Genomic DNA, 20031 nt, shown 5'->3' with positions numbered 1-20031 from the left:
ATGCCATTTGTCTCCTTTTTGTACCTTTTTGTGCAGAATAGCACCTCCAGCACAATGTTGAATAAAAGCACTTATAGTGGACATATGTGTCTAGTTCCCAATCTCAGGGGAAAATGTAAACATTAAGTATGACACATGCTATAAGTTTTTAAATATGTATATATATTTAAAAGCCAGTGTAAAGAAATTCTTTTAAATTTTCTAAGATTTAAAAAAATAAATAGGTATTAAACATTCTAAATTCTAAATTCATCTATTGCACGACTATATGATTTTCTCCTGCTTTCAGTTAATGTAGTCAAGTACATTGATGACTTTTGAATAAAAAAAATCTATTCTTGCATTCCTGGAATAAGCCCCAGATGGTCAAGGTGTATTTTTCTTTTTATATGTTGCTGGACCTGCTAATATTTTGTTTAAAATTTCTGCATCTATGTTTCTATTGGCATGGTATGTATTTTACCATGTTTTCTTTATGCTTTCCTCAATCTTATTTTAAAGATGTCTCTCTTCAATGAAGTTTCAGGATACAAAATCAACATACAGTAGTGAAAAAAATCAGTAGTGTTTCTATACACTAACAGTAAGTTACCTGAAAAAGAAATAAAGAAAATAATCCCATTTACAATAGCATCAAAAACAATAAAATACTTAGGAATAAATTTAAGGAAGAAGGTGAAAGATTTCTACACAGAAAACTGTAAGGCATTGATGAAAGAAATTGAAAAAGACACAAATAAACAGAAGGATATCTTGTGTTCATGGACTAGACAAATCAATATTGTGAAAATGTCTATACTACCCAAAGCCATTTATGGATTCAATGCACTCCTTATCAAGATTCCAATGGCATTTTTCAGACTTAGAATAAATAATCCTAGGGCACCTGGGTGGCTCAGTTGGTTAAGCGGCTGCCTTCGGCTCAGGTCATGATCCCAGAGTCCTGGGATCGAGTCCCATGTCAGGCTCCCAGCTCAGCGGGGAGCCTGCTTCTCCCTCTGACCCTCTCCCCTCTCATGCTGTTTCTCTCTCTCAAATAAATAAATAAATAAATAAATAAATAAAATCTAAAAAAAAAAATCCTAAAATTTGTTTGGAATGACAAAAGACCCTAAGTAGCCAAAGCAGTCCTAAGAAAGAAGAACAAAGCTGGAGGTATCACATTTTTTGATTTCAAACTCTATCACAAAGCTATAGTAATCAAAACAGTTTGGCACTGGCATAAAAACAGATGCATAAACCAATAGAACAGAATTTAAAGCCCAGAAATAAACCTATGCATATATGGTTAACTAATATCAGACAAAGGAGCCAAGAATACTCAATGAAGAAAAGACAGTCTCTTCAATAAACGGTCCTGGGAAAATAGGATATTCACATGCAAAAGAATGAAACTAGACTCCTATCTTACACCACTCACAAAAATTAACTCAAAATGGATTAAAGACTTAAATACGAGACCTGAAACCATAAAACTCTTAGAAGAAAACATAGGGGATAAGCTCTTTGATGTGGGTCTTGGCAATGGGTTTTTGGATATGTCTCCAAAGTCTCAAGCAACAAAAGCAAAAATAAACAAGTGGGATTACATCAAACTAAAAAGCTTCTGTGCAACAAAAGAAACAACAAAATCAAAAGGCAACCACAGAATGGGAGAAAACATTTGCAAACCATACGTCTGATAAGGGGTTTATATCCAAAATATATAAGGAACTAATATACAACTTAAGAGCAAAACAAAACAAAATACCAAATAATCCAATTAAAAACTGGGCAAAGATTTGAATAGACATTTTTCCACAGAAGTTATTCAAATGGCCCATAGGTACATGAAACAGTGCTCAACCTCACTAATCGTCAGGGAAATGCAAATCAATACCACAGGGGGCTATCATCTCATACTTGATAGCTATTACCAAAAAGGCAAGAGATAACAAATATTGAGTACTGATGAGAATGTAGAGGAACAGGATATACTGTTGGTGGGAATGTAAATTGTTGCAGTCATTCTGCCAAACAGTATGGAGGTTCCTCAAAAAATTACAAATAGAATTACCATATAATATAGCAATACTGCCTTTGGGTATATATGCAAAGGAAACAGAATCACTGGTATGAAAAGATATTTGTACCCCCAGGCTCACTGCAGCATTATTTACAATAGCCAAACCATGGAAACAATCTAAGTGTCCATTGGCGGATGTCTGGATAAATAAACTGTGATATGTATATACAGTGGAATATTATTCAACCACAAAAAAGAAAGAAACGTGGATGGACCTTGAGGGCGTTATGCTAAGTAAAATCAATCAGACAGAGGAAGACAAATACTGTATGATCTCACTTATATGTGGAATAAAAAAAAAACAAACTCCTAGAAACAGACAGCAGATTGGACACTGCAGAGGTGGAGAGGATATGGATAAAGGAGGTTAAAAGGTACAAGCTTCCAATTTTAAGAAAAATAACTTCTGGGGATGTAATGTACAGAATGGTGATTATAGTTAGCAACACTATATTGTATATTTGGAAGTTGCTAAGACGGTGGATTTAAAAAATTCTCATCACCAGAAAAAAGTTTGTAACTATGTGTGGTGATGCATATTAACTAAACGTATTGTGGTGATCATTTCACAATATATGTATATACCAAAGTATTATGTTATACAGCTTAAACTTAATACAATATTATATGTCAATTATATCTCAATAAAACTGGAGAAAAGGTGTCTCTTCTAAGCAGGATATAGTTTTTTTTTTTTTTTTAATAGTCTGATAATCTCAACATTTTAACTCAGGTGTTTAGTCTACTTACTTTTCATGAAATTACTGATATAATTGGGTTTATATATGCCATCTTCTTATTTGTTTTTTTTTAATTTGACCTACCTTTTATGTTCTTTTATTCTTTTAATCCTTTTGATTTCTTGAGGGCTAATCAAATATTTTATGAGTTATTTCATATTTTTCTTTAAACAAGTTGTCAGTTAAACATTTTTGAACTATTCTTTTATTGCTCAGTCTAGAGATTAGATTACATGCACCCTTGTTATATCATAGTCTGGTACAAGTTTTATTTTTTACCACATCCCAAATAATTCTAGAACCTGAGAATATTTAAGTTCCATTTAGCCTCTGCTCATTTTCTCTGCTATTCTTATTACTACATTTTGCTTCCATATGTTATAAATTCCATAGACATTTTTTTTCCTTTTGATGTTTTCAACAGCTAATATGCATTTATATTTCCCACATATTTACTCTTTCTGGTGCTCTTCATTTTTCTCTGAAGTTCAATTCTTTTATCTGGATTATCTTCCTTCAGCTGGAAGAACTCCCTTTGGTATTTCTTACACTGAAAATCTAATGTAATAAATTCTCACAACTTGTGTTTATCTGAAAATATATTACTTCATTTTCATTTTGGAGAATATTTTTGATGGGTATTGGATTCTACATCGGCAGGTTTTCTTCCCCCTAGCACTTGAATGTGTCATTCCATTGTCTTCTGGCTTTTATAGTTTCTGTTGGAAATTCTGCTATCAGTCTCTTCAGTGCTCTCTTGAAGGTAGTGTGATTTATTTTCCTCTCACTGCTCTACAGATTTTCTCTTTATTTTCAATTTTCAGCAGTTTCACTATAATGTAGTTCAGGTATGGTTTCCTTTTTACTTATCCTACTCATAATTTGTGGAACTTGTTGAATCTCTGAATAACTATCCATCAGTTTTGGAAAATTCTTGGCCATTATCTTTTCAAAATTGCTTCTACCCAAACTGTTCCTCTCTTTCTGTGATTCCAATGTCGTATATATTATTATTCTGATTGCATTCCACATATATCTTCTTTCTGTGTGTGTGTTTCGGTTTTGATATTGTCATTCGATCCAGTGCCAATCCATTAATCATGTCGTCTGCTATATCCAATCAGTTGTTAACCCATCCATTGAGTTCTTAATTTCAGATTATTTACTTTTCAACTCTAGAAAAACCTGTTCATTTTTATAAATTTTAATTATCTGGCAAAATTCTCAAGTTTTTCATCTGTTTTGTACACTTTCCCCTCTATTTTCTTGTATATGTTAGTCATGGTTATTTTATTTATTTTTATTTATTTTTTAAAAATATTTTATTTATTTATTTGAGAGAGAGAGAGAGTGAGAGAGAGAGCCCAAGAGGGGGTAGGGTCAGAGGGAGAAGCAGACTCCCTGCTGAGCAGGGAGCCTGACGTGGGACTCAATCCCGGGATTCTGGGATCATGACCTGAGCCGAAGGCAGTCGCTTAACCAACTGAGCCACCCAGGCACCCAGTCATGGTTATTTTAAAGTCTTAGTCAGCTAACTTCACCTGTTGATTTTCGTATACATATTATTAGTATAAACATAGTGGTAAGGGAGGGCATTCTTGCCTCTTCCTTTCTAGTTCCTTCATTAGGCATGATATTGGGTTTTAGGGTGATCTAGACATGTTTTATCATGTTGAAAGTTACCTATTTTACCAAATACTTTTTCATCATCTGGGAATAGATACACATGATTTTACTCTTTTGATTATTAATATGGTGAGTTATATTACTACATTTCCTAATATTGAACAATCTTGTATTTCTGGAAGAAAGTCCCAATTGGTAATGTGATATCATTCTTTTAACATTCTTCTAATTTATTGTTAGATCTGTGTCTAATATCTTATTTACAATTTTTGCATTGGTATATAAAAGTGAGATTAATCTTTAGTTGTAATTTTTGGTGCTATTTTTGTTAGGCTTGCCTGCATACATTTCTTGAGTCTCATAAAATGAATTTAAGTCTTCTTTTTTTCTCCCCATGTTATAACAATTTAAATAAAATTGGTATCTGTTTCTTAAAATTTCTCAGAAAAGTGATTTTAAACTATGGAGTGCTAATCACATGTAAAAACAAACTCAAATGCAGGGGTTAGACAGATTAAATAAATGAACAATATGCACCCTGATGTGAGATAAAAGAAGTATCTCAGATATAATGTAGGCCAAGTTAAATGTGTGTGTGCCAGATGTGGTCTGTGGGCAGCCAATGTGAAACCCTACGGAATAAAGCCAGGAACCATGTTTTATACATATACACCCCCACTCCATGCTAGCATGGTGCCATGTGGCATCATGGTTAACAGCATGGCCCTGACATGGACACGTTCTCCTACTTCTACTATGTGATCTCAGGTAGACCAATTTCCTCCTCTGAGCAACTTCCCCCACATTGGTACAATGAGAATAAGAACAGTGAAACTTACCTTTAAAGGTTGTCATGAGGACTAAATGAGACAATGAGATAATTATGTAAATTTCCCCACAGGACTATTTTGGGGGGTATATTAAAAAATGCTAGCATTTTTTAAATCATTGTGATTATTACTTATTTTTTTCCCAAATGGAAACATGTTTCTTTGTGATTATAAAAACAACACATCTTCATTGCAGAACTGTGGGAAAAAAGTACAACCATACCGTATTTAAACAAGATAATTCTACATACAGTATGATAGCCTAAATTTTTCACATAATCCCTTCTGGTGGGCATTGTTTTCATTGACAGCAGTAACTAGTGCGGTTAGAGGAGTCCTTCACCTTCCTGTTACCATGAGCTCCTGTTCAGTGGCCATAGGCCAAATCTGGTTATAGATGTCCGTTGTGAACAGGGCTCTGGCACAGTTGAAAATAGAAGTCAAGGAGGACGTGAGAGAGGCCCACAGTGCGGACAGCATCAAGCCTCGTATGTCTGGAAGAGAAGGGACATTTTCTGGACCTCCAGCTCTCTGGCTATGCCAGGAGATGCCTTAGGCCTCCTAAGGCACTTTTCTACATACTACAAAACATTCATATTTTATTTGGAGTGGCATTCCATCTAAGATAGATTAAAGCATTACATTTGTCCTTGCTTCTTGATGAGACTTGCTAGTTTCCTGCTGTGTCTTTATGTAATAAGGAGAGCTGATATCTCTTGAGTGGTTACTTTGTGCCAGATTATTTCCTTAGGCATTAGCCTGTAGGATCCTCCCTACAGCCCTGTGAGATGGGCACCATTGCTGCCCCCACTTGTACACACGAGAAGTCAGAGGTTCAGAGAAGGTTTGGAATGGAGGCAAGGGATGTGACTCCTTGTGCCTCAGGTCCTCATCTGTAAAGTGGGCATAAAGGTACCTCCCACACAGGGCTGTTATTAAGATTAAGATAAATTAAGCAGATGGGTTAACATAATGCTTAACAGAGAGCAAGCACTCGCGAAGTGTGAACTATAAACATAACAATCTAGTGTTTTCACCTGAAAGGCTGCCATACTGCAGAGACTTTGCTCCACAGAGAGATTTCTATGTATTGATGGTTGAGCCTAAGGGTAGAGGGTAACTGGGGCCCGAGCTGGAGGCCCACAGCAGCAAGACCCCCCACTGTATTTGGTGGGCTACTTGGCCAGGCAAAGGCTGGTGTCCTTGCATCTACTTCCTTTCAGGTGCCCTGCAGCCTACCCTCACTCAAAGTCCAGGGTGCTCGAGGACAGGCTTAGCTGCAGAACGTGGACAACTTCCTTTCTGAACCGTGGGGATTTCCTTGGGTCAGATTCCCATCTCTACTGGATTTTTATGGAGATGTCTCAACTTTGATCTCTAGAGCTCCTATTGATCTTCAGAGTTAATGCGGGATTAAAAAAAATGATACTATTTGTTTGGCCTTTTCTCTGGGATTTGGGGAAACAGCTGAGATGAATGCATGGGCTCACTGTCGATCTGCAGTGAAAGCCATCTCCCTGGTGGTGAGCTACCCATCTCTCTAGGCCGCCACTGGACATGAGCTCTGTGAGAGCGGGGCTACGTCTTGCTCATCAATGCATTCTCATGGCTTAGGACCATGTCTAGCACAGAGTGGAGCCCTCCTGTGGAATGAATGCGCAAAGGCACGAGCTAAGCCGGGGAAGTGAACAATGCAAATCGTGGGCACAGGCTGTGTGAGAGCATGTGCACCTTGTGTGAGTGTGTGAGAAATGAAGAGGGAGGAGGCCCGGCTCCTTCCCTTAGGGCAAGCGAGACTCCCTTTACATCACTGATATCCCCCCTACTGCACAGCCAACATTTCTACCCAGAAAGATGAGCTGCCTGGTAGATAAGCCACCCTCAGCTCCTTTGCTCCTAACCATCCACTTAAAGACTGAGGGCACAGGCTCCAATGGGGACACAGATCGTGGGGGGTCCATCTCTTACCTTCAGGCAGCAGCTCTACCACTAGCACTGGGTAGGCGATGGAGCTGCACCCAGTTCTGATGCCACAGTACTTCTCACATATTGAAGGTACAACACATGCCACTTTATCTGTAAGAGAGATCACAGTCATACCAATGTGTCAGCCTTAGAGCTCTAAAATCTGAGTGGAGGGAAAGGAAAGCAAAGTAGGCAATCCTGTGTGGATGTCAGATTCTTGATCTACTGGTGACTGCTCCAATTCATGATCCTACACACTCCTCAAGAGCTTGGGGCTGGGAGTTAGGTGCCTAGGAGCCAGATGAATCAGTGCTTCTACCAATTTACTGCTTGATCCCAAGCATGTCAATGTGACCTAGACAAGCCTTTCAGGGACCGCCACTGGGTATCAGGAAAGCAGACAGATTATTCATCCCCTATTAATGTGTGAGCAACCCATAACCTTACTTGCTTAGCCTTCATAGGGGTGTTACTTCAGAGTATTTGGGAAGAAATTCTGGACAAAGGGATGTAAAGGGAGTGAATGTGATATGTCCTTCAGGAGCTTAAATTAGGGATATAAAGTTACCATCTGAGAAAAAAAACCCAAAACGACAAATCAACCTAGATGACGAAGAAGCAGGATATTGCCCTGGTTTATGGGTAGAGCAAGCTATTTGACTGGGGACAGTTCTCCAGCTTAAGCACTGGTTACCAAACATTTTGAGGAAGACTAAAAACTCAGGGGCAGCTGCATCCATTTACATCTGCCCACTCTCCTTGCCTCCTACTTTGGGTAACAGAACCTCCGTGACACTTGGGGTAGTGTAAGAAGGGCCCAGGAACCAGGCCTGGCCATTCTGGAAATTCCTTCTCCTTGGCCACAATGACCGGTCCCTATCACTCAAGTGAGTTCACTAAGACTCATCTGGGATTTTTGCTGGAACAGCTGGGGAAGGAAACACTTGGTGGGAGTTGTTGAGCTTGTGGGATAGAGGCCTGGTGCTGCTGGCAACCACCTTGCCACCAGATGGCCTGAGGGTAACACTAGCTCTGAAGGAAGAGGAGCTAAAAAGGTACACATCATGTTCAACCAAGAACCCCAAATAATACAGTGGCCTACATGGAAAACCAGATTTTGAGAATCACACGTTGGCAGTTGGCAGTGTCTGGCCCCCAGCTCTGGCCAGGGGAGAGACCCAGAATCTAGGGCCAAGAGCATTTTGGTTATTGGAAAAGCATACTCTTCCAGGAACATGGACAGGTGCCAACCTTCCGTGATAAATGGCTTTCTGGCTTTATACACCTGGCATGTGCAAATGGATATGTGAGTCTGGCCATTTCTGAGGGTTAGAGACAAGTGGTTCCAGGTTCTTCTCACCCTAAGGGCTCCCCATCAGTGCATTCCATCAACTCTGTTCACCCCGTGGTCAGAAGGCTGGAGAGAGTCTGGGTTCTTGAAACCCACTCTTTCTTTCCCCCCTCCCTTAGCAGCTTCCTCTCTAGAGTCCAAGATACATGTGATTCTGTCGGGGCTCCTTCCTCAGTGAGTAGGGCGATCCGTGCTGTGGAGTGCGGTAGGGTGGGGTGGGGAGGCAGGTCTGCAAAGCCCAGGGCACTCTGGGGGTCCTAGAGAGCACAATAGCATATTTCCTAACCTATGAGGAGGTACCACCTATGAAATCCCAAAATGCCACCTGGCAGCCAAAGACCAAATCTGGGAATGTTGAAACAAAGCCTTTCTCTCTGTTAAAGCTGGAAGGGAGTTAGGATTAAAAAAAAGAGGCATGTCTTGGGGCAGACTGAAGGATGAATTAGGCTTAGAGATGTCTCCTACACATATTACTTAGCAGTAACCAGTGTTTTACATTCTGTTTGGCCTTGTCAAAGTTCAGCAGCAGAAGACTCCCATGGAAGCCACCTGCTTTGACCCAGTGGCTGCACCTATCAGAAAAAGTGCTCCATGTAGGTTTAATGAATAAACAAACCAGATACCCTGAGAGACAGTACAGCTAGTAAAACTAGGTTGAAATGGGAATGAGATATATCCACAGAGTTATGATAGCTCATTAAGGGAAACAGATATTTTGCTAGCATTTAATGGAAAGAACATGGGCCTGAGTCAGACCCACTTTGGGGGTTTACCTTGAGCTCCCCCTCTGACATTCCTCATCTGTTCAATGAGGCTACAAAAGCCCACCTCAAGGTCTGAGTGAGCAGTGACAGCATCTGTCAGGTCCCCAGCACAGTGCCTGGCACGTGTGCCATGCTGATGCACACAATTCAAGGGGAGCAAGTAACCTTCCTGCAGACCGTGCCTCCAAGCCCTGGCAGAGACTGGGCTCCGGCTGCATGGAACATTGGTCGGCTCTTCCCTATCTGAACTTCTCTCATGGAATTTCTCTCTTGCCACCTACATCCATGGTCTCTGCCAGACTTCTGTTTGGCTGCCCTCTTAATCTGAACCCTTTAGCTCCCTTGAAAGCAATCTGGGGCATCTCAATCCCCATACTGTGGGAGGCCTGATGACCCCAAATACTCTCTAAGGTCTCTCTTAAGAAAAGAGAAGTTGATCAGTGTGAACACATCAGAATTAAGGATTTACCCGGGAACAAGACATGGCTGATCATTCCCGGCATCACTATGCTGAACATGGGCAGCAGCTTCAGGCACCCACAAAGGACACAGCCGCCTTTCACGTGAGACATGTTCTTCCCTGCCAGGCATCGCTGGACAAAAATCTGCCAAGGAAACACAGATGGGTGAGGGAGGGGGTGATGGCTCTAGCAGAGTGCATCAAGCCTGGGCCACCTCAGCACAGCGACAGGACAGTTGTGACCTGCCGCGGCAGCAGGATGTGCCCTCTGGTGGGTTTTTGCTGAGCTGCTCACCCCAATCATCCAGGCATCTCCAGGGCATCCAGGGCCAGGGGAGGCGCATGTGACCAATGAGCATGTTTTGCTCAGTGCACAGTTGCCTGAGGGGACGGGAATGGCGTGCGTGACCTTGGCCTCGTTAGCACTGCACACCAATTATGGAGGCACAGTGCTTACAAGCTGTCCCCTGGCAAGGACAAGACTCCCTCCTAGAGGCCAGAGACTGCCCCTGCCAGGCAGAAGGAAGAGGGTCCTTGTGACATCAATCAAAGCAAAGGTGGGTCCCTGGCCCATAAAGAGTTTTTAGAACTGGGACTGACTTCATTCATCTAAATTGAAATGAACTAGCATAGACATTTCAAATGCAAAATCTCCTAGGAGATGTTTCACAACCCATTTCATGGTGCTCCTACCATAAGCAGTGTGCGCTCAGGCCGAAGAGAACGGTATAGCTGGCAGGTGGAGAAGCATTTAAGAAAGTGCATAAAGACATGGTCCAGTGCATCACAACAATGCAATATTATATATGTACTAAAAGTATGTTTCTGAAGAAAATTTAGATAATGGGAAAAGTGCTCACAGTGTGATAGTAACTAAGAGGCATACAGGATACAACAGCAGCATATACACCGAGACTCTACACTGAGAAAAAAGTGCACAGGAATAAACTGACATAATAGGGATTCACGCTGGCATGGTGAAATTAACAGGCAGGACTGTTATTTTCCTCTTTAGGTTTTCTTTATTTTTCAAATGCATCATTTTAATATCAGGAGGAAGAACCCCAAAGTGGTTCTCCTCAAGCACTAGGTACTGCTTCTTGAGAGGTCCACTGGCATCCTGTTGCTAATGGCTCAGTGTACTTGGGCTTCTGCAGAGCAGGTAGGGGTGGGCAGCCAGGCTGCACTTCCTGGTCTTTGTTTAGTCCCATGCACATAAGAGATGGTCTCTCAAGGGAGGGGATGAAGGAGTAGGGCAAGGGCAGAAATGTGACTCTTGTTCTGAGGGAAGGGTGATTATAAAGGCAATGTAGAAATCCCATGTAGAAAGCTCTAAGCACTGTTGTATATTGTCATATATTACAAAGTGGGGCAAGGAGAGGATTATTGTTTAAAATGGTAGTGGGGAAAGTTAACAATTTTCCTTCCATTAGTTTGTTTGCCTCTCTTTTAATTAACAATTTTTCTTAAGTCATTTTCTGTACTAGTTAGAAGTTATATATTCCATTTCTGTGTTTTTTTTTAAAGATTTATTTATTTATTTAGTTGAGGTGGGGGAGGGCAGAGGGGGGAGGGAGAGAGAGAATCTCAAGCAGACTCCACGCTGAATGTGGAGCTCAACACGGGCCTCGATCTCATGACCCTGACATCATGACCTGAGCCGATATCAAGAGTTGGACGCTTAACCGACTGAGCCACCCAGGCACCCGACTACTTCTGTGTTTTTAATAATGATCCTTAAAATTTTCACATAGATACAATTTCGAGTCTAAAGTAAATCAACATCCCCACCTTCTGAACAATTTAGAGTCCACAGACAGATTTAACTCCAAACAGTGGTACAATATTTTAGTTTTGTCCTGTTTTTCACTTCTTGTATTTGTAATTATTATTTTTCAGCCCATTTGCTCATGTTCCTGTTAATATTTTTGCTAACTATTCTTTCTTGCTCATGAGTATTACCTTTTTCTTTATTTACATCTTTCAGTCCTTCTTTAGGGAAGGTTGTGTCTTGATTTTGCCCTTGGTCATGAATAAGACCTCAGCTGGGCATGTACTTTAGAGGTGACATTTTCCTCAATGACTTTGAAAATTTTACTCCTCTACCTTTGGGTTACATTGTTGAAGCTGAGAAGTTTATTGCTGGCATAACTGTCTTCTTTTTATCAGTAATCTTTCCTCTCAGGTGCCTTTCAAAGTCTTCTCCTTGTCTTTGATGTTCTGAACTTTCATTATGGTTTCATTCCATTTCTTTGTGTGGATTTGTAAATTATTTCTGCTTGATTCACTGTGATTCTGGAATCTGATGCTTCCTGCTCTTTCAGCAATTGTAAAAATTCTCCGCCACTTTCTCTTAAAATATTGCTTCTCTCTCCTTTTCTTCTGGAACTCCAATGAGGTGTATTTTAATCCTGATTCTCTCTTCCATGTCACTTTGTTTCTCTTTCACACTTTCCAGTTTTGTGCTTTCTATTTCTTCAGTTCTTGCTTTCAGATGACTATTTTTTCCCTTCAGTGTGTTTAATCTGTTATTTTTTAAAAGTTTATTTATTTATTTAAGTAATCTCTACACCCAATGTGGGGTTCAGACTCATGATGGAGATCAAGAGTCGTGTGCTCCTCCCACCGAGCCAGTCAGGCGTCCCTTTAATCTGCTATTTTAACAGTTACTAAGTTTCACATTTCAATGAGCATAGTTTTCATTTTTAGAAGTTTGAGTTTTCATATCTGTTTTTGATAGAATGGCGTTAAGGTTTTCAGTTCCATTTTTATTTCTTTATTTTTAAAAAGATTTTATTTATTTATTTTTCAGAGAGATAGAGAGAGACAGAGAGAGAGGGAGAGAGAACAGCAGGCAGAGGGAGAAGGAGGATCCCCGCTGAGCAAGGAGCCCAATGTGGGGCTTGATCCCAGGACCCTGGGATCATGACCTGAGCCAAAGGCAGATGTTTCACCGACTGAGCCACCAAGGCATTCCTTCTATTTCTTTAAACATGCTTTTTTGTTTGTTTGTTTGTTTTTGGTATCTAATACCTTGATTTTCTGAAATTTGGGGGTACTAATTCAGCTGTTTCTTGCTCAAGGTGGTTTGATTCTTCTATATTTTCTAATTTTGGTTTAGAGGCTCATGTTGAGCAGGCATTTATTTATGGGAATCCTGCAAGACCTTGGTTGAGGGTGCATCCCTCCAGGGAAATTCCACCATTACTCTAGCCAGGTTGGTATATAAAAATTTTGGATGAGTTTATGTTCATTTCTTCCCATGGGGTTTCCCTGACCATACAGGGAATTAAGTTAAGTTAAAACTTTAAATTAAAACCCCAAATGTATAGGAAGGCCAACCTGACCTTGTGAATCTTCAAGGGAGACTTCTTTCCTCCTCCTGGGACTCAGGTTGGGGCATTTTGTTTCTCCTTGCTAGTGGGCAGATATTTTCCTGGTCTATCTTTTCACTGAGGTTACAGCCTTCACTATTCAATACTCATGAACTCAAGGCCTTTCTCCTGTTCTCACCTGGCCAGTTAAATCTAAGCTTTGGAAATCCCGGCTTGGTAAATGCTGTCAGGGCACCATCAGTGTCCCCACCAGCTTAACTCTCTTGAGTTCAGTTCTTTGTTTTTTTCAGTCTCCGGAGATTTTCTTCATTTCTTATGAGCTTTGCTATGACTATAAAAAGATGTTTGTTACATTTTACCCAGTATAACTAGAAAATTTTGTTTTGGGAGGTAGTTCAGGAAATCTAGTTTACCCACTGTCAGATGTGGAAGGCCAGGGGCAACTTTTAAAGTTGTAGAAGAAATTGAAAAGAAAAATATAGAAAATTTTTCTTATCTTCTAGGTAAAGTAGCATCATTAAACATATAATAAATAGATGGGCAGGAATACAAATTAAAAAAACCCAGAGCTACTGCTCTGGATATCATCTTGTTTCTTGTCCATCCATTCACTACATTTTAAAGACCTATCAGTGTTGCTATGTATCATCTAGTCCATTGCTCCTATGACTGCATAGTATTCCACAGTATTACTGCCCCCCCGACCCCACCATTTTATCTACCCACTTTGGAGTAACAAGCACAATCAACACTGTGATCAATGCCTCATATATAGTCCATCATGAACTTGCATGAGGATATTTTAGGTAGCTTCCAAGGAACACCACTACTAGCTTAGAATACAATATACTTACTTTTATCAAATACTGCTGGATTACCTTCCAGAATAGATTGCACCAGTCTATACTTCCACCAGGAGTACACGAGGGTTCTTAAACATCCACAATCTCTCCAAACTTGGCATTATCAATCTTTCTAATTTTTGTCAGTCTTCTTGTGGTTTTAAGTTGCACTTCCCTCATAACTGGGTTATATGCTTGTTTTATGCTTGTTTGGATTTCCTTTTTTATAAATTGCCTGTCATTATCTTTTGTCCACATATCTACTGGAGCTCCCTTTTTTTGTGGATTTGCTATTAGTCTCTTGTTCATAATAAACATTTCTAATAATCTTCTCTAATCTGTCATCTGTCAATTTTGTCTATAGTACTTTATTAAAAAGTACTTATATGTAATGTGATCAAATCAATATGATTTGTACTCCCCCCACTCTGTCTCAAAAATATTCTGTTATCCTCCCTTAAATATCTAGCTTTACTTTCCACATTTAAGTCTTTAACCCACCCAAAGTCCACCTTTGTACTAAGTGTTAGGTGGGGGTGAAGTGTTGTTACTCCTAATAGTCAGTCAGGTCTTCTAACAACATCAAAGAGTATGTATCTCCCCATTGATTTCTAAAGCCTCCTTGGATACATATTAAATTCCTATAAGTACAAGAATCTGCCTGACCTCTTTATTCTGTTCCACGAGTCTGTGTGTCTATTCTTGGATGTTTCAAACTGTTTTTATTGCTGCTACTTTGTAGATGTTTAAAATCTGGTTTGGCAAGTTCTCCCCCTTTGTTCTTCAGTTTCAAACTTGAGCTAGCGATTTGTGGCATTTTCTTCTTCCATAAAATGTTTAAATCTTTTTTTTTAAATCATTATATAACACATGAAAGCACACTGTAGCACATTAAGAGCATATACTATAACAACTATCCACATTCAGATGGAACATTGCAGGTACCCCAGAAGCCTTTCTGTGGTTCTTTTTTTTTTTTTTGTAAAAATTGAGGTGAAATTCATGTACTATATAAATCACCATTTTAAAGAATTCAGTAGCCTTCATTGCATTCCCAATCTTATGCAATCACCACTTCTCTCTAGTTTCAAAACTTTTCATCACCTCGGAAGAACACCCATATTCATTAAGCTGCCCCCCTCCATTTCTCCTCTCCCAGCCCCTGGCAAACACTAATTGGATTTCTGTCTCTATGGATTTGCCTACTCTGGACATTTTGTATAAAGGGAATCATACAATAGATGATCATTTGTGTCTGGCTTCTTCCACTTAGAATAATGTTTTCAAGATCCATTCAAGCTATAGCATGTGTAGTACTTCATTCCTTTTTATGGCTGAATAATATTCCAATGAATGGATACACATTCTATTTATTCATTCATTCATGAGTGAACATCTGGGTTGTTTCCCACCTTGTGGTAATTATAAATAATGCTGCCACATGTGACTTATTTTTTCATCTCAACCCCTTCCCTTGCTCCAGAAATGACTGCTTTCATGACTTTATTTCTTCCTGGCTTTTCTTTATAATTTTTTTTTGCCACTTACTGTGTATTCCTAAATGACATAAGTTAGCACTGCCTGTGGTAAACTTTATAAAAATGTAATCATGCAGTGCCTAGGCATCTGTGTCTAGCTTCTTTTATTTGGCATCAAGCTTGAAGATCATCCATATTATTGTGTGTAGCTGTACTTCCTTTTTCTTTCTTTATTGCCTTTGCACTATATGAATATTTCACATTATATTTAATGATCTACCATTGATAGTGAGCCATATTTTTTTTAGAACAAGTTTGAGTCCTTAAAAAATCCAACTGAAATACTGATTGGTTGCATTTAATTTATGGATGCAGTTGGGGAGAACTGACATATTTTTCATTCCAAAAAGACTGTGCTTTTTAGATAATGATAGTGAAGAAGAAAAAAAAATGAAAATAGTTGATGTGTTATAGATGGGGCTGTGAAATTCCTTTCAAACAGAATTTCTTATCAAGTTCTTTAGGCAATAAATAAAGACTGGAAGGGACCCCTGATCACTGAGTGCAGACAGGCCAACTGTTGCCTGTTGTAGAGACTGGGAAAGCCTGGAATGCACTGAGGACCACCAGCCTCCAATGCAGTCACTTTAGCCGCACCATGTGTAGTTACCTGATCAGTGCACCAGTAGTATAAGGAGAGGGTGGAGACACCAAAGACGATTCCAGGCCATGGGAGGTCTCCAGTGATGGGATCTCGGAAGATATGGAAAAAATCCAGGCGAGGAATAAAACATTCCGGCTTGGCAGTCCAATTTCCTTCATGGATTAGGTTTGCCTTACTGTCTGGGTATTTATGCAATAGCTCCTGGTATCCTCCCACTTTCTGAAAGGCTTAAAACACCATAAAATTTATCAGTACCTTAAACTATACAGTAATGCATGTTTGAAGACCCAAGATTACAAAGTGAGACCTAGTTTCATTGAATGTACCTAGTATAAAAAGCACAATGGACTGAAAAATAGTCAAGACTATATGTGCCTAAGAAAAGACATCACCTCTTCCAAAGAGAAATGAGTATAGTGGACAATCATGGTTGTGTGCCCACACCCCACCTCCCACTTCTGGTAGCAGAACCCCTCTTCCCAGTTGCATTCCATCCTGTGTGGCTTAGGTGGGCCTCATCAAACTGTCCACCATTCCAATCTGGCACATACCCCAGGCCTGGCCAATGCTTTCTGTCCCATGGGCAACAACTGATGTGTCAGGAATAGATATGAGACCCAAACTGGGCTTACTGGAATCTGTCCCAGGAGTCCTCTGCTTAAGGAACCAGAATTGCCTGCTTCTGTTCTTTAGGGTTCTAAGCTAGTTTAACAGTTTGAAGCTCTCTTGTCTACCTGGTTCATTCAGAACCCTGGATCTAGCCATCACTGAAGGTAGTGTGCCCCTGGAATTTTTACTTACATGAGCCATGAAGGTACTTATTTGCTTATACTAGTTTTGAACTAAAGTTCTATCACAAGCTCTCTTAAGAATCTTGATTAAAACAAATTAATATTCACTTTCCTACAATGCCAACAAAATATTTATAAAATGTCATACTTGAAAATTTCTTCATAGTCTATGGCATTTATCTCTCAATATCCTAAGTGTTATACAAGCTTAACATTAAAGAAAAAAAATTTTTTTAAAGATTTACTTGTTTTAGAGAGAGAGAGAAAGAGTGAGTGGGGGAGTCAGAAGGAGAGAGAGAATCCTTAAGCAGACTTCCTGCTGAGTGCCAGAGCCTGACACAGGGCTCGATCCCAGGACCCTGCGATCATGACCTGAGCTGAAATCAAGAGTTGGCCATTCAACCGACTGAGCCACCCAGGTGCCCTAAAGAAAAATATTTTTTTTTAAAGAGTTTATTTATTTATTCATGAGAGACAGAGAGAGAGAGAGAGAGAAGCAGAGGGAGAAGCAGGCTCCCAAGGAGCAGGGAGCCCGATGCGGGACTCGATCCCAGGACCCTGGGATCATGACCTGAGCCGAAGGCAGACGCTCAACCGTCTGAGCCACCCAGGCGCCCAGAAAAATATTTTTTAAAAGGCACAAAAACACCCATAATTCCATTTACTTAACTAAAAAAACCCTTTTATTTTGGCATATTAAACCATGCTCCTTTGATACAAACTTGAGTTTTGAAATGTGTTCAGAATCATTTGGAGTCAAAACTAGTCAATGAAAGAATACTGACTGACCATAAAATCAATAAGATACCTCATGGCACTTCTACAAATGAATTCCATGTGGATTAAAAAAAGGTAAAATACAAAAGTACAAAGTTATTAGAAAAAAACCAGAGTATCTTTATGAGTTAGGGAGTATATTCTTAGACAAGATACAAAAAAGAAAAGGAAGGTTGATAAATTTGACCTCAAAATTTAAAATTTATATGACTGAAATCAAGTTAAAAATTAGACTTAAAGAAGAAATTTGTGTCATGTATAAAGAACTCCTATACACTGACAGCCAAGGGAAACTACTCAGAAGAAATATGGTAGAGAATACGAATGGGTAATTCATGAAAGAGGAACTACAAATGGCCACTAAGTATATGAAATGATGTTCAACCTCACCAGTATCTGGGAACTTCCAATTAAAACAAGAATGATATACTTTTTCTTCTTCACCTATTTGGCAAATTTTTAAAAAGTCTTGAACACCATGAACAACCATGAAAGGCTAGGGAACACATATTCTCACATATATTGCTGAGAACAAAAGTTAATACAGCCACTCTAGAGAGGAATTTGGGGTATGCCTCAATAAGCTGGGTTTATTCCAAGAATGCAAGATTGAGTTAACATTCAAAACAATTCACTGTGTTAACAGAATAGAGGAGAAAAATAATATAATCTTCTCAGTAGAAGTGGAAAAAACACTTGCTACAATTCAAAACCTGTTCATGATAAACAATTGTAGCAAACTAGGAATAGAAGATAACTTGTTAGTCTGGCAAAGAGTATCTACAAAAAATTGACAGCAAATAATTTATTTAATGGTAAAATATCCAAAGCTTTCCCTCTAAATTGGGAATGAGACAAGGATGCCTGTTGTCTCTGCTTCTGTTCAACACTGTGTTGAATACACAGGCCTGTGTAATAAGGCAAGAAAAAGAAACAAAAACTAAGTTTGGAAAGCAAGGAACCAAAAAGTTAATTCTTGACCTGGATGCTGGTTACCAGAGTGTGTTCACTTTGTGATATTTCATCTAGCTACAACTTTGACTTGGGTTCTTTTCAATAAAGTTTATTACAAATACAAAACCAAAAAGATGTAGTAGATCTCTATTCACAGACATAGAAATTTGCCCCAGATATAGTACCAGTGGTGGAAAAGCAGGCCACAAAATTTTGTTTTGATTCTACCTATGTATCCATTTCATAGATAAAACAATGATTGTATATATGAAGGATATCTCTGGAAGGATATGCACAAAACTATAATACTGGTTGTCTCTGGAGAGCTGAACTGAGAAACTGAGGGCAACAAGTATTTCACCGGGTACCTTTTTGTTTTGTTTACCTCTGTGTGTATTAGTTAAAAATTAAAAATTGCAATTGTATATACATGGAGTTTTATGGTGACTATTTTGAACAACACTCATTTGGATGTATAAATTCTTACATATTTTAAAAAGAAAAACAATTATTCCACTACTTTAAAATTGCTTACTTACCAAAAGAACTAACATGAATGCCCCAATTTTAAAAATCCCATTACATTTCTCAGAAAATGTCAGTCTGTTTGGGCTGCTATAACAAAATGTCATAGATTGGATGACTTATAAACTATGAATATTTACTTCCCACAGTTCTGGAGGCTAGGAAGTCTGAGATCGAGTGCTGGCTGATTGGGTGTCTAATGAGGATCTCCTTCTTTGCTCACAGATGGCCATCTTCTTAATGTGTCCACAAATGGTGGAAAAAGTGAAGGGGTTCTCTGGGGCCTCTTTTATAAGAGTACTAATGCCATTCATGAGTGCTCTGCCCTCAAGACCTAATCACTTCCCAAAGGTCCCACCTCCCATCACAATTGAGAGTTAGGATATCAACATATGAATTTTTGGCGGGGGGAGACAAACATTCAGTCTATAACAGTAAAGAATATATAATTATTTAGAGATATAATTGCTAACATCAAATAGAATATTCCACCTGCTCTTAAAGTTTAATTGGATGTCATTTTCAACTATTGGGGTGAACTTGGTAGGTTTAAAAAATGTTACTATTTAATAATAGTACATAATTAAACACAATGGCTTAGTGTGTTTTATAGTTTAGAGAGTTTTGTCACTCAAATTAGTCGTTGCTTCCCAGATTATTAAAAAATTCCTTGGCTCATGCCTGACATGTATTTTGTGTTCCAGCAATAAAGCATTGAGTACCCCTGAGTAACCCCCCAGTTACCCTGTAACTGCACACTAATGCTTACTAAACTGAGGATTATGAGACTCTGATTCTATCATTTCTCATTTAATGGGGTTCAACAATATGCTCTATGGAGCCATAGTCCTTCAACTGTATTCA

General features: G+C 39.2%; 1 protein-coding gene across 1 annotated transcript in view; it reads right to left on the bottom strand.

The window, feature by feature from the left end:
* Positions 1 to 20031, bottom strand: part of LOC116627718 (sodium/glucose cotransporter 1-like) — a 60181-nt gene that overhangs the window by 10562 nt on the left and 29588 nt on the right. Inside the window, 4 exon segments of the mRNA XM_032397602.1 lie at positions 5605 to 5755; positions 7230 to 7337; positions 9811 to 9946; positions 16127 to 16347. Coding sequence (XP_032253493.1) covers positions 5605 to 5755; positions 7230 to 7337; positions 9811 to 9946; positions 16127 to 16347 — 616 coding nt within the window.

Source organism: Phoca vitulina, unplaced genomic scaffold (assembly GCF_004348235.1).
Source record: "Phoca vitulina isolate PV1807 unplaced genomic scaffold, GSC_HSeal_1.0 scaffold100, whole genome shotgun sequence".
In the NCBI taxonomy this organism is placed as follows: Eukaryota; Metazoa; Chordata; class Mammalia; order Carnivora; family Phocidae; genus Phoca; species Phoca vitulina.
The sequence above is the reverse complement of the archived record's forward strand: the minus strand, read 5'-3'. Positions and strand labels throughout refer to the sequence as shown.